This window comes from Anomalospiza imberbis, chromosome 4 (assembly GCF_031753505.1).
Source record: "Anomalospiza imberbis isolate Cuckoo-Finch-1a 21T00152 chromosome 4, ASM3175350v1, whole genome shotgun sequence".
NCBI lineage: Eukaryota > Metazoa > Chordata > Aves > Passeriformes > Viduidae > Anomalospiza > Anomalospiza imberbis.
In genome coordinates this window covers 58,510,904-58,523,295 of record NC_089684.1, presented here as the reverse complement: position 1 = coordinate 58,523,295, position 12,392 = coordinate 58,510,904, and the positions used below count along the sequence as shown (strand labels likewise).

At 34.0% G+C, this 12,392-nt stretch overlaps 1 protein-coding gene across 14 annotated transcripts in view; it reads left to right on the top strand.

Annotated features, from left to right (window-relative positions):
• LCORL (ligand dependent nuclear receptor corepressor like) overlaps positions 1-12,392 on the top strand; it is an 81,528-nt gene that overhangs the window by 46,900 nt on the left and 22,236 nt on the right. For 10 of the 14 annotated variants that reach the window (XR_010998588.1, XM_068188756.1, XM_068188765.1 and 7 more), the window contains one exon: positions 3,697-3,787. Coding sequence is in view for 11 of the 14 variants with exons in the window: in XM_068188756.1 (XP_068044857.1) it covers positions 3,697-3,787 (91 nt within the window). In the remaining 3 variants the exon portion in view is untranslated. Of the gene's footprint in view, positions 1-2,763; positions 2,817-3,696; positions 3,788-5,194; positions 9,452-12,392 lie in introns of those variants that run through there. The other 4 variants (XR_010998590.1, XR_010998591.1, XM_068188763.1 and 1 more) reach the window with 4 other exon arrangements.

Below are 12,392 nucleotides of genomic sequence, written 5' to 3'. Positions count from 1 at the left end.
GTTTCCTGAAAACTCTGTGTTCAGAAGTACAGAAAATGGGCAGCAAAGGCAAGGCGCCATGAGGAAAAGTACTGAACAGTGTTGTTTTGTTGCTATAAAACCCCTTGTCCTGTGGATGAATAAGGTGAAGGGAGAGTTGTTATTTACTAAATCTCACTATATTAAAACTAGGTAGGATCCTCTGAAAATTCTTAGAGGAAGAAACAGGTAATGGGCAGGTTTTGCTCAACTGTTCTCAAACATCGGAACTGCTGTGACAGGAGGTCATGGGTCACTGGGCTCACAAAGGGCCTTAGACTTAACAGCTAAGAGAGCCAAGGCCAGAAACTAAAGCTAGAGTAGGCAGGGATAAATCTCTGAGATCCCTAAGCCAATGATAGCAGCTGCTAGGAGAGCAGGAGAGCAAAGAGGTGCAGGTAGTAGCCAGGCTGATGTGCTCTTCCACAGTAGGAGTGGAGTGCTCCCCTGCCTTGGAGGCTGAGGGCTGGGTAGTGTGGGTTATCTGATCTAATAAGACAGTTCATAATACCTAATGAGAGATTTCCTGAAACCCAGAAAAAAATCAGTTCAGAAATCAAATACCAGTTGTAGGAACTCATGGCTGACCTGGTTTCTGTTGCTTCCCCTTCCCCTCCCTGCTTCCCTAACATAACTAGTCTGGAGGAATTTCAAGTGATTGTGGTCCTGATTATTTTGAAAATGAACTTTGATCACACTTAGTTTCATCTTGGTATTGGTGCACCTGATGATCTTGTGCTGAGAATCAAAGGCCAGAGGTGGAGCCATTTCTTTGAGGTTAAGAATAATTTAATTTGCATAGAAATAGTTGCATTAGAAGACCATGAGTAGCAAACCTGAAAAACATCTAATCCATTTCCTATATTATCCGCTGTTATATACTTTTTTTTTTTGAAGGCTCACTTCTTAGTAGTTATGGCTTCACCAAAAGAGTGGAAGTAATTTCATACCTTTTATTAAAACCACCTTACAGAGTGGTTTTTCTGTTCCTGATACAATTCGGTTCCTGTCCAGAATTCTTGCTATAAAACCTGCTTTGATTGATTTGTAAGAAATAATACAGTTCTGGCTCAGTTTAGAGAAGGCCATCCCTACCTTGCAAGTAACAAGCTTCCAAGATTCATAGTCCACCTGTAGGATGCCTCTTTGCCTTTTTTGGTCCTGTACCTAATGTACCAAAGTGAACATCTCAACTGTGTGTATACATTCATTTCATTAGGTAGGATTTCACTGTATCTTAGAGCTTTACAGCAAATACTCTCATTTTCCTACTAGTTTGAGGTGGGTTTTTGTGAGGGTTGTTTCTTGTTGGTTTTGGTGGGGGTTTTTTTGTGGGGTTTGGTTTGAGGTGTTTTTTTTTGGTTTTTTTGGGTTTTTTTTTTTGATTGGTTGGTTTACTTTTTTTAAAAATATTCAAATGAAAATGCTAAAAAAAAAAATCTGTACTCCAGTGACTCTGTCTGGTACTTTGCATATATATCAAATTTCTTATATGATTATTTTTACTGAGTATCATCTTCCTATAAAGCATTGTCTTCAGGGAGGTGTCATGTACTTAATGAATTTGCATTTGCTGTATTGGAAGAACCAAATGTCTTGAACCTCAGATTCCTTCAGTTCTGCACATCTTTTAGAGGCTGAAAATATACCTAATTTTTTGGTTCAGGAGGCTGAATTTTCACTGCTGTGTTCTTTCAGTAATTTTTCAACTGATTGCTAGCCTGGTGTTGTCAAAGCCAGTTCTGAAACATTGGAAATTAAAATAATTTTCGTTATGGAATATTACAAGAGCCTTTGGATTTTGTTGATTTGTTAGGGCTCTTTCTTGTACCAAAAATCTAGCTAGCTGCTAGCTTTGCTAGCTTTGTCTTTTTTCTTTTTTTTTTTTTTTTTTTTTTATTTTTTTAATTGGTGGAGAGACAGTTAGCTTTCTATTGCTTGATAAGTTGTCAACTTTGGAGTAGTTTTTTTTTCCAGTGATGTCTTCTAAACTTTTTTATGATGTCTGTGATTATCAATTGAAGATGGGAAACTGTTGCAAGAGGGAGCACCCAAGCAGTTAAGAAAGGGAGATATGCTTTGTGTGACTGACAGGGCACAACAGATGGACTCTGTTCCACAGGACTCAGGGATGTCGGGTTGAGCTTGGGTATTCCTGGGTAGGCCAAAATTTCCATGTAGAATTTTTCTGTAGTGTTCTGAATTGGCTTTTTCTTCTGTAATATGAATGCATCTGGAGGGTTGATTACCATTAGTCCTTTCTCTAACTTTCTTAAGAAAGATTTTGAAAGGAATGTATTTGGGTGAAAAGGAGCACCCTTGCCAAGGGGCATATTTATATATATTCATCCTCTAATGCTGATTGATGATGTTACTTTTTCTCTCCTTGACCTCCTTCATATAGTACAAAATAGTTGTGGAAGAACAGTGAAAAAGCAGTCCAAAACCAAAAATCTGGATTTGATTATTATACAGAACTCTATTTCTTTGCATTATTGGTATAAAGGAGAGCTTCCCAGACAATTTTCTTGACTTCTTATTTGACTGTTGGCAATTTGGATCCTTCAACCAATGCTTCATTGTCTGCGTCTGAGGCTGTGGAAAAATATGTGCAACTGATTGATGTTTTAGAAATAATAGGCAGTAACATGAAAATGACACTGTAAATGCAATAAGGGGTAGTATTAAGGTGATTATAGAGTTGAATGTTGAGCTACATGTTGAAACTCAAAATTGAATTCGCAGAGCTCAGGCACACAAAACAGCCCAAGTTTGAAACAGAGAACCAAGGAAGAAAGGTATGAAATTAAATATATTTAGGGGATTTAACTATAATTTAAATGTCATTGATTTTTTTAAAAGAAAAAAATTTAAAAGGAGTATCTCAACTGTTAATGTTTTTAAATTCTGATTTTTTAAAAGTATGTTTTTCTATTTCAATACTTCATAGACTTTAACAGCCAAGTATAAATCTTAAATTTTAACACTTTAGGTCTTTCTTTTTCCTAATTTCTAATATTATTGCATATATGTGGAGGCAGCAGGAGGAGTATGTACAGTTAAAGTGTTAGAACTCTGTATTGGGCTCAAGCTCTTTTCCCAGTGACAGAGAAGTTACTGGATACTGGGAAGTTACCCAGTTACTGGTACCTGCTCATCCTGATTTGGTGTCATTGGTGACCCTGCTCTGAGCAGGAGGTTGGTCTGGGGGCCTCCTGAGATGCTTATTAGCTTGAATTACCCTGTAAGCCTAGGATTTGTTATGTCAAGTTTAACTTAAGCATCAGAATTGTGTGTTTGTTTACAGTATGTAAATATGAATAATAATTGTAATACCAAGTGCATTGTTTTGATTGCCTTGAAAGTAAAAAGTACAATATAGACATGTGATTTTTAGGAAAGTAGTCATGTTTGGTTAATACAGGTTCTTTTAAATGTTATTATTTCAGAATGGGTTTACTTTTTATTTTTTCTCAAATTTATAAACGTTTGGTGAAAAATCAAATATACAAAATAATTTGCTGATGGCTGTTACTGTTAATGGAATAAGGTGTCAGAAATTTTACAAGATGAAGTAGCTGCTTGAAAATTGTGCCATAGGTGAAAATACATTTGCTGACAAAATCTATTGAGATCTTCCTTGAAACCACTGTTATCATCACTACTTGTTCTTTGCAGGGGATGGAGTGCTAGATCTCTCTACAAAGAAAAGCGCAAGGTTGGAAGAACCAAAATATGATCCCTTGTGTTCTGAAAACTCAGTGTCTGGGTAAGCAATGTTTAGGACTCTCTTTGACTTATCAAAAAGACAATCCAGGTTTCTCTCCTTTGGCCAGGTTTTATGTTCATAACATACCTGTATATACTGGCACACACATGTGGTTCCTATTTTGCTTTCAAAAGAATTTTTGTCACTCATAAGTGTGTGTCTATGTATATATCATATGTTTCATTTGTCTCTTTTCCTTTTTTTTCTGTTTAAAGAAAAGTTATCAGAACAATCACCAAACTTTAGTTCATGTTACTAAAAATTACGTGAAAATTGATTACATAACACAGTAGAAGTAAGAGACTAGTAGAAGAAAGTGCAAATAATTATTTTAGAATTTATTTAGGGAACTTCAATTTTGGACAAAAATGACCATGTTAATAATTAGATGCAAAATCTTTTTCAACTAACATGAACAAGTTAAATGACTATTATCTATAATATTCCTTAATAGAGAGAGAGCAAGCGTGTGAGAGAGAGCTCTTAATCATCATATTTATATTTGCATCATGGTTCTGACTATGGTGTGTGGTGGCAAATGGTTAAATTTCTTTATTCAGCAAAGAAAACGTTATTGCATCTGCTGAAAGCTACCACAAAATTAGTGAATTGCTTTGTTTTGTTGGATTTTATGATCTTGGCATCCTCCCATCCACTAGCCATAGCAGGACCCTTTTTGTCACCTGTACGTCTTACAAATAACTTATTACAAATAGGACTACAGTAGCAGCATTTGTTGAATTATGTAAAAGTGCATTTTATTAATTTGCTGATATGAAAAAGTTTGAAAATGGATGGCTTTGTAATTAGTGAGCTGTAAATAGTGAGTAGAAGTTTTTAAAATTTTGTCTTATTTTGTGAAAAATGGACTTGATTGTTAACTACAGCACTTTATCTTGTTGTAGAAAGCCTAGTTTTGTGTAAGTCTGGGATGTTTGTGTGTAGTTATGTACTTATTGCTGCAAATTTTCTATAAGGGGGTTGACTCTTTTATTACTTGTTTAGCGGTAACGTCACGTTTCTACTAACAAAAACTCCTTCAGGATTTGGGTATTTAACAGAATGTTAATTGTATAATTAAAATTATAACAGTGTTGCTCTGCAAGCATGTGAACAAGGGAATATAGCAAGCACATGAGACTATTACCAAATACTGAGCTAGGATATAAAGTTCTTGGAAGGGCTGCTGTAGAAGCCACGGTATGATTTTTGTCACACTGTCCTACCAGAACTGTAACATTTTGCTAGGATAATCATTTAACTACCACATCTCAAAGGCTAAAAAGTATCAGAAGCAGTGATGTTACCGAAGCAAGGAGTATAATAAAGGAGTGGACCCTTCCCTTCCATAGCTGTGTGAGAGTCTCTCATACATCAGTTTACCATCGTTTCATTCCATCCATCCAGGAGACTACACAGAAACAGAGAGGACTATGTGGAAAGAAGTGCTGAGTTTGCAGATGGTTTGCTCTCAAAAGCTTTGAAAGACATTCAGTCTGGAGCACTGGACATAAATAAAGCAGGCATACTTTATGGCATACCTCAAAAAACTTTACTTCTCCACTTAGAAGCCTTACCAGCAGGAAAGCCTGCACCTTTTAAAAATAAAACTCGAGATTTCAATGATAGTTATTCATTTAAAGACAGTAAAGAAACTTGTGCAGTCCTACAAAAAGTAGCCTTGTGGGCAAGAGCTCAAGCAGAGCGCACAGAAAAAAGTAAACTCAGTCTACTTGAAACCTCAGAATTAAAATTCCCAACAGCTTCCAGTTACCTCCACCAGTTAACTCTACAGAGAATGGTCACTCAGTTTAAAGAAAAAAGTGAAAATCTACAATATGAAACTTCAAGTCCCACTGTACAATTAAAAATTCCTCAGCTAAGAATAAGTTCTGTGTCCAAACCACAGTCTGATACTGCTGGTCTTCTGGATGTTATGTACCACGTTTCTAAAACCTCCTCAGTCTTAGAAGGATCAGCTCTTCAAAAATTGAAAAATATCCTCCCTAAACAGAACAAAATTGAATGTTCTGGACCTGTAACTCACTCAAGTGTTGACTCCTACTTTCTGCATGGGGACCTCTCTCCTTTGTGTCTTAATGCTAAGAATGGGACAGTAGATGGAACCTCAGAAAATACAGAAGATAGTTTGGATCGTAAAGATAATAAGCAACCAAGGAAAAAACGTGGCCGCTATCGGCAGTATGACCATGAAATAATGGAAGAAGCAATTGCAATGGTAATGAGTGGGAAAATGAGTGTTTCCAAAGCACAAGGAATTTATGGGGTACCTCACAGCACTTTAGAATATAAAGTAAAAGAAAGATCTGGAACACTGAAGACTCCACCGAAGAAGAAACTCCGTTTACCAGATACTGGCTTATTTAATATGACAGATTCAGGGACTGGCAGCTGCAAAAATAGTAGCAAGCCTGTGTAGAATAATTGTTAGCAAATTGTTTTGTGTGTGTATGTATGTCTGTATACACACACTATGTGAGAATTACATATGCTCACTCTGACAGAAGACATGAAATTATACAGTTCAAAAACCACATACATGCCTTTTGAAAAATAGTTTTATTCAGGGTTTTCACTGTGGACAGAATTATAGAGTTGCTCACTTAATTCTGATAGTGTGTATTTAATATAATCCATGTATAAATAGGTGAAAAGATTCAGGTTTTATTTAGTAGTCACTAGCATAAAGATGTTTTGGGAAAAAAAGTATTTGTCATGTGAAGCATAATTTTTAATTGGTGGAGAACCACTTTACCCATTCAATTATCCATCTTATTATGGAAATACACAACCAAGGGTTACCAGACTTTTATAGTTCACAGAATACTTACAATAATTTGTAAGTAACTCAGATTATACAGAGCAAGGGATTTAAAAAAAAAAAAGATAGTTCCTCACAAGGAAGTGGATTTGTGAAGTATTAGTAGGATATAGTACATTCTGTGAAAGAAAAAAAGTTTGTTATTTAAATATCCAATACAAGTAAGGAAAACATTTCATTACAAAAATGTGTGTTTAGCAGGCATAAACTGCATTTTTTTATCATTTTAAGAAAATTTTGTTGTTGGTTTAGAAAGAAATTGGTGTTTACAAAGTGTACACTTATGAAATCTGAGAAATTACTGTAGTTATAGAATTATTAAATATGAAATAAGATGGAATACTAAGAGCATAAAATAATTTATACTTTAACATAATTTTCCTTTTTAGTTTGACAATTAAGGTAACTTGTAAGGTTTAAAAAGAAAGTTGGAATGCAACTTAGAGCATGTTCATAATGTGCACAGAATGAGCTTGAGAATGGTTTGGGTTTGTTTTTTTGTTTAAACGTGCTGGTTAGTTGATGTTATGACTACTTAAAATTTATTTAAGGATTGTGTCACACTCCTATTGAAAAACCTCACTGTAACTGTAATGTATTTGCTGCTGTGACATTTCAAAGCATTTTCAGTTTATCAAAATGAATACCAAGTTACATTATCATCTTGCTAATAACCAAATTTGCAGTTCAGGGTCTTGATAGAAATACAAATACGAAACAGTGAAACTGTTTTGAACTTTCAATAATATAAATTCTTTATAAATTTGGTAGTTAGAAGTTAGACAGTTCATTTTAAATACGTAACTTTTAATAGAATTTAAGGGAGACCAATTACCTTCATATTGCAGTTTTTACATGAATTTCAAAGTATTCACATTGGACTTTTTATCACACTTAATTTTTTTATGTAATATCAAAATTATATGTCTACATATGAATGGGGCTTGCTTCATACATTCACTACTGAACATCAATGCCCTTTTCCTCTCAACATGTAATTTTTTTCTCTGTGTACCTAATTTGGCATAAAAAAAGACTCTCCAACTTTTATACACATGGTACACATGCACACATTTTTTTCCACTAAAATTTGCATGTGTATGGGTTAATTGTAGAAATTAAATGGGACATCAGATACATATGTGCCACATCAGGTAATTTCATTTATAGATAGACTTGTCATTAAATTCAGTGGAGAGCATACTACAATACTGGTGGCAAAATCCAACCCACATCTATTAACACTACAAAAAAATGATAACATCCACTTTAAAACAGAATAATCCTTTGAAACTGCACAACCAGTATCTCAGTTCTTTGGTCTCTCAGATCTATACTGAATCTTCTTCAGTCATTAAGGTTTACTTGCATATTACAGAATAAATCTCTCAGGCACATGATGATTCTTGGGGTGTCCTGTGCAGGGTCAGGAGTTGGACTTGGTGATCCTGGTGGGTCCCTTCCAACTCAGTTTAATCTGTGATTCTATGATTTAAAGCAGAACTGTACCTGATAAGGAGTTTGCAGAACAGCAGATGTCAGGGTCATCTTTCATTTTAAAAGAATTAAGCCATATTTTGTGTGGGCCAGAAGGATTAATTTGTGAATATATCCCCACTGAAAACCTTAAAAGTTTCAACATCTGTCTTTATACAGTTTTACTTGCAAAAATCTGGGGCTTCAATACATTGCCTAATATTTGTACCATACTGATGTTTTCTACTCCTCAGACATTGTTAGAAATTTGAGTCAGAACTTTATATTGAAGGCAAGTGACAGTACTCTTTTTATATCATTTAAAAGATGACCTGACCAAAAATTTAACAGGATTCATAAAATCAGGGATCATTTTACTATTGACTTAACAGTACTCAGTAGTTTTGTATGTAATATTATAATTAATTTTCAACATTTTAGTACTTGTATTTATTTTTTGGTCAGAAATAGTAATTAAAATATTTTTTGATAGTTTATAGATGATACTCAACCTGTAAGTGTTTAAAGAACAGAATTATTTGTTTCTAATTATTAGGCTAATGTTTAATTATACAACTAAGGAAAGGCAGGGAAATGTGTAAATTCTCCTCCCCCAACCCCTATGTATTTCATTAATGTCATTTAAATTATACATTTTGAACTGTTTTATAAATTCAGTTACCAGTCACTACTTAGTAATTGACAATTTCTGAAAATTCCTCTTTCAGCAGAATTTTAAATGAAGGCGAAAGCAAGCCCTACATGCTTTCTACTTATTTGAATGTTTCTCAAGTATTTTATATTAAAAAACAGTGCCTCTGTTTTTAGAACTACTGCTCAGTAAAGTTGTTTAAACCATTTCTGGTAGCTAATGACAATTTTATATTAAATTGTATATTAACTTTAGTGAGACTGATTTTTTTAGTTGTTTACAGTACAAATACTTGTATTTGTTTTTTAATTGCAGTATTTCCATTGTCGCAGTAATTTAGTAAAACTCTGTGGCTGCCTTGATTTTTGACAGATTTTTGTTAACAACTGATTTTTAGGCAATTAGTTATATTTATGCATAAATCAATTGCACTATAATTCATTAATTATTTATTACAATATTTTCTAATGAATTCCATGTATTTGTCTTGTGTTGTAAATGTACTGTAATTCTGTTTCTTCTTTGTGTTGTTATATTCCTAAATCTGATTGTATGAATTTAATTGTTTAGTTAACGTGTTTCTACGTTGTAATTTGTAGTAAAGCACTTCAATGCTTTTGCACATAAATTTACAACACTGATGTGTGATTGATTTGCTCATTCAGTAAAAAAAAGAAAGAAACAAAAACCTGTACACTGACTTATTTGACTTATTCTTGAGGCACAAGTTGATTAGCAGTGGCACAAGACCAAGAACTGTACAAATTAAGCTCATAATGACTAATTTGCTATGAGAATTTTATCAGAAATAGTAGCTTTAAGGATGTTTTCTTTTCTCAGAATTGATTAATTACTAATGAGAACAAAATCAGAAAAATAATTTTCTAACACCTCCTTGAGTTAGCAGCTAAAAAATACAAATAGTATATAGCTTTTTTGAGGTACTTATTTACTTAAGTCAGAAAACAAACATTTCTGTAAGACAGATTTGTATTTCTATAGTAGTTCCATTCTGTTTGTATGACTATTTGAAACTATGTTCTGTTCCAGTTTTGTTGCTGTTCCCGGTCTGTACAGTTCTTGCTAGAGTGATCTATCTTCTCTCTGGCTGAGACAGCAGGGGAAGGGCCTCTTTTGGGAGTCCTCTGATAGAGCCCTTTCCTGATAGTTTTTGTGGAGGAGGCAAAGTTTGACTTCTTTATATGTAAATTAATACACTGAAAGTCTGGGAATTAACCTTATCACATAGTTGCCTTTGTGCCTTTTTTGGACTCTAGTCAATCCCCATTCCATGTTATTAACTGCCCCTATCTGCCAGAAGGGAAGTATCATTCCATGCTTCACCTTGGTCTTGAGCGATAGAGAAGGTACCTGGGTAGCAGTGCATACTGATCCTCTCACCTCTCAGCCCCTCTGTTTCCTGCCCACTCTCTCCAGCCATCTTTGTGTGTGTGGTTTGGAGGAAGTGTGCAGTTTGTCAAAGTGATAGGTCTTCCTTCTATGAAATTGCTGCTTAAGCCTTCTGTCCTGAGGATAGTCTAAACTGCAGTGTGACAACAAAAAAATTAAAGAAATATGAATTTCTTTAAACTGAAGCATAATTCCATAGTTGTATTGAAAAGCTACTAAAAATCAGTATGTTTAAATATATTGACATTTCTACCGGGAGACACTTCAAGGAGAATGTGTTGCTTTAATGCTTGAATTTGTTGGTGTAGTAAGCTCTGCTCCCAAATGGTAACTGAGTAAGGGCTCCATGTGTCTGTACAAGCTCAGAAGATCGTTTGGACTGTGGTACTATTGCAGTAGAATAGATGAAAGTTGTCTGTTGTCTGTCAGCTTTAGAAACTAACTCACGTTAAGGGAAAGCAGATTGTAGATGTCACACAAGGGTGGATAATCAGGAAAGAAATTGTTTTAGAAGAATGTCTGTGATAATCAGAATACTGCTTTATACAACGAATTGATCTCCACATAGCAAATTCAAAACAGTTTTGAAGCCTGTGGATGATTTGGTTGCTCACTTTGAGAAGGCTGTAAGGCTCCAGAAGTTTCTTCCACCAGTGACCAGACTTTAAATAGCAGTTATGGATACAGGTCCTCTATAGTTAAAGCTCTCCAGTGAAGATACAGACACACCTTGCAAGTTTAGACAGATAGAAACGTACTAGTTTAAAAATTCAGTCTAAAAAATGACTGTGCTATAGCTATCTTTTTAGCAAATCAGTACTTAACAGATTTACTCTGGTTTACAAACAGAATATGGAAGATGAAGGCCTAGCGGCATGTTGATTTTTTGGTTTTTTTATCTGGCCTTTCAGAACATTAATTAAAATCATGGTGGTGGGGAGGGCAATTACCTTTTATCCTTAATTGTACAATTAGAATAAGCTTTTTTTTTTTCTTTTTAAGACTTAATAATTTCAGATTAAATATTATTGCAATTTTAACTAATACTATCACGATTATGTTATGCCTTTATGAGTTAGTATCATCTAGATGCCTGATTTTGAATGTATACCATTTCATATTGAATATTACAGGAGAAGGAAAAAACAACATGAAGAATTATTATGCACAGTTGGCTGGTTTTAAGCGCTAAACTTTAAAATCTGTCTAGGACAATAAAAATACAAGCTTGCATGTAATAACTTCCAGTAAGAAACTTGAAGCTAAAAGTTATTATTGATGCTAATCATTTTGGGTATGACTTAATTAATGAATAGATAACTATATTTAAATACAGCACATTAAATTTTAAATATGTTTGTTCATTGATCAGTACAGTTGTAAAAAAATCAAAATGAAAAATTTTTAAAGTACAGTCTTAAATACAAAAAAATTACAGGGGATAATAGCAGGGAAAAAAGTTAGTGTCATGTTCAGAGTTTGGTGATATGTTTAAACTATACATGCTTTTCTAAAACAGAATTTTTCCAACATTTTCTGCTCATGCAATTGGTTTCAGTAAAGCATTTGAACTAGGTGGTAACTATCTCTTGGTAGTTGCTATCCAGCATAAGAATTTTGTATTTAATTGAAGAAATACGTGTATTAATTTCTTCCATGAAAAATTTTCAGCTTTTCAGTATAAATGATTGATTAGGTAAGTAGTGACATTAGTTTTAATAATTTATGAGAAATTGATTAAATAGTTAAAGTAGTATTTTATAAGGTTTTTTTTAGTTAATACATTTCAGAACAACTGTTCAGCAGTCCTTCAATATAGGTCTACCCTGTTTTAAGGATATTTAAAGGATATTAGCTTTTATCTTGGAAATTACTTATTCCAGTGGTGATTCTCTTTTTCTGTTTAAGGAATCTGTGTGTGTGCAGACACGTGTGTGTTTAATATATTGCAATGAAGAGCATGTGATGCATCACTGCAATTTTTTTAAAAACTGAAAGGGAAAATTTTACCTGCAAAGAGCGCTAGGCTATTTTTTTCCATTTTCTGTTAGCTTGTTAAGTGTTCTTTAAATATAGAAATAAAAATGTCTTTAGAAATACCTTTAAGTGTATCCTGAAGAGCACTCAGTACACTTGAGTATTTAAATGTCAAAGAGTGGGATTCAGGAGAGATGGATCCATTCTTTCCTCTGCCACAACCTTGAACCTCACTCATTTACCTGTGC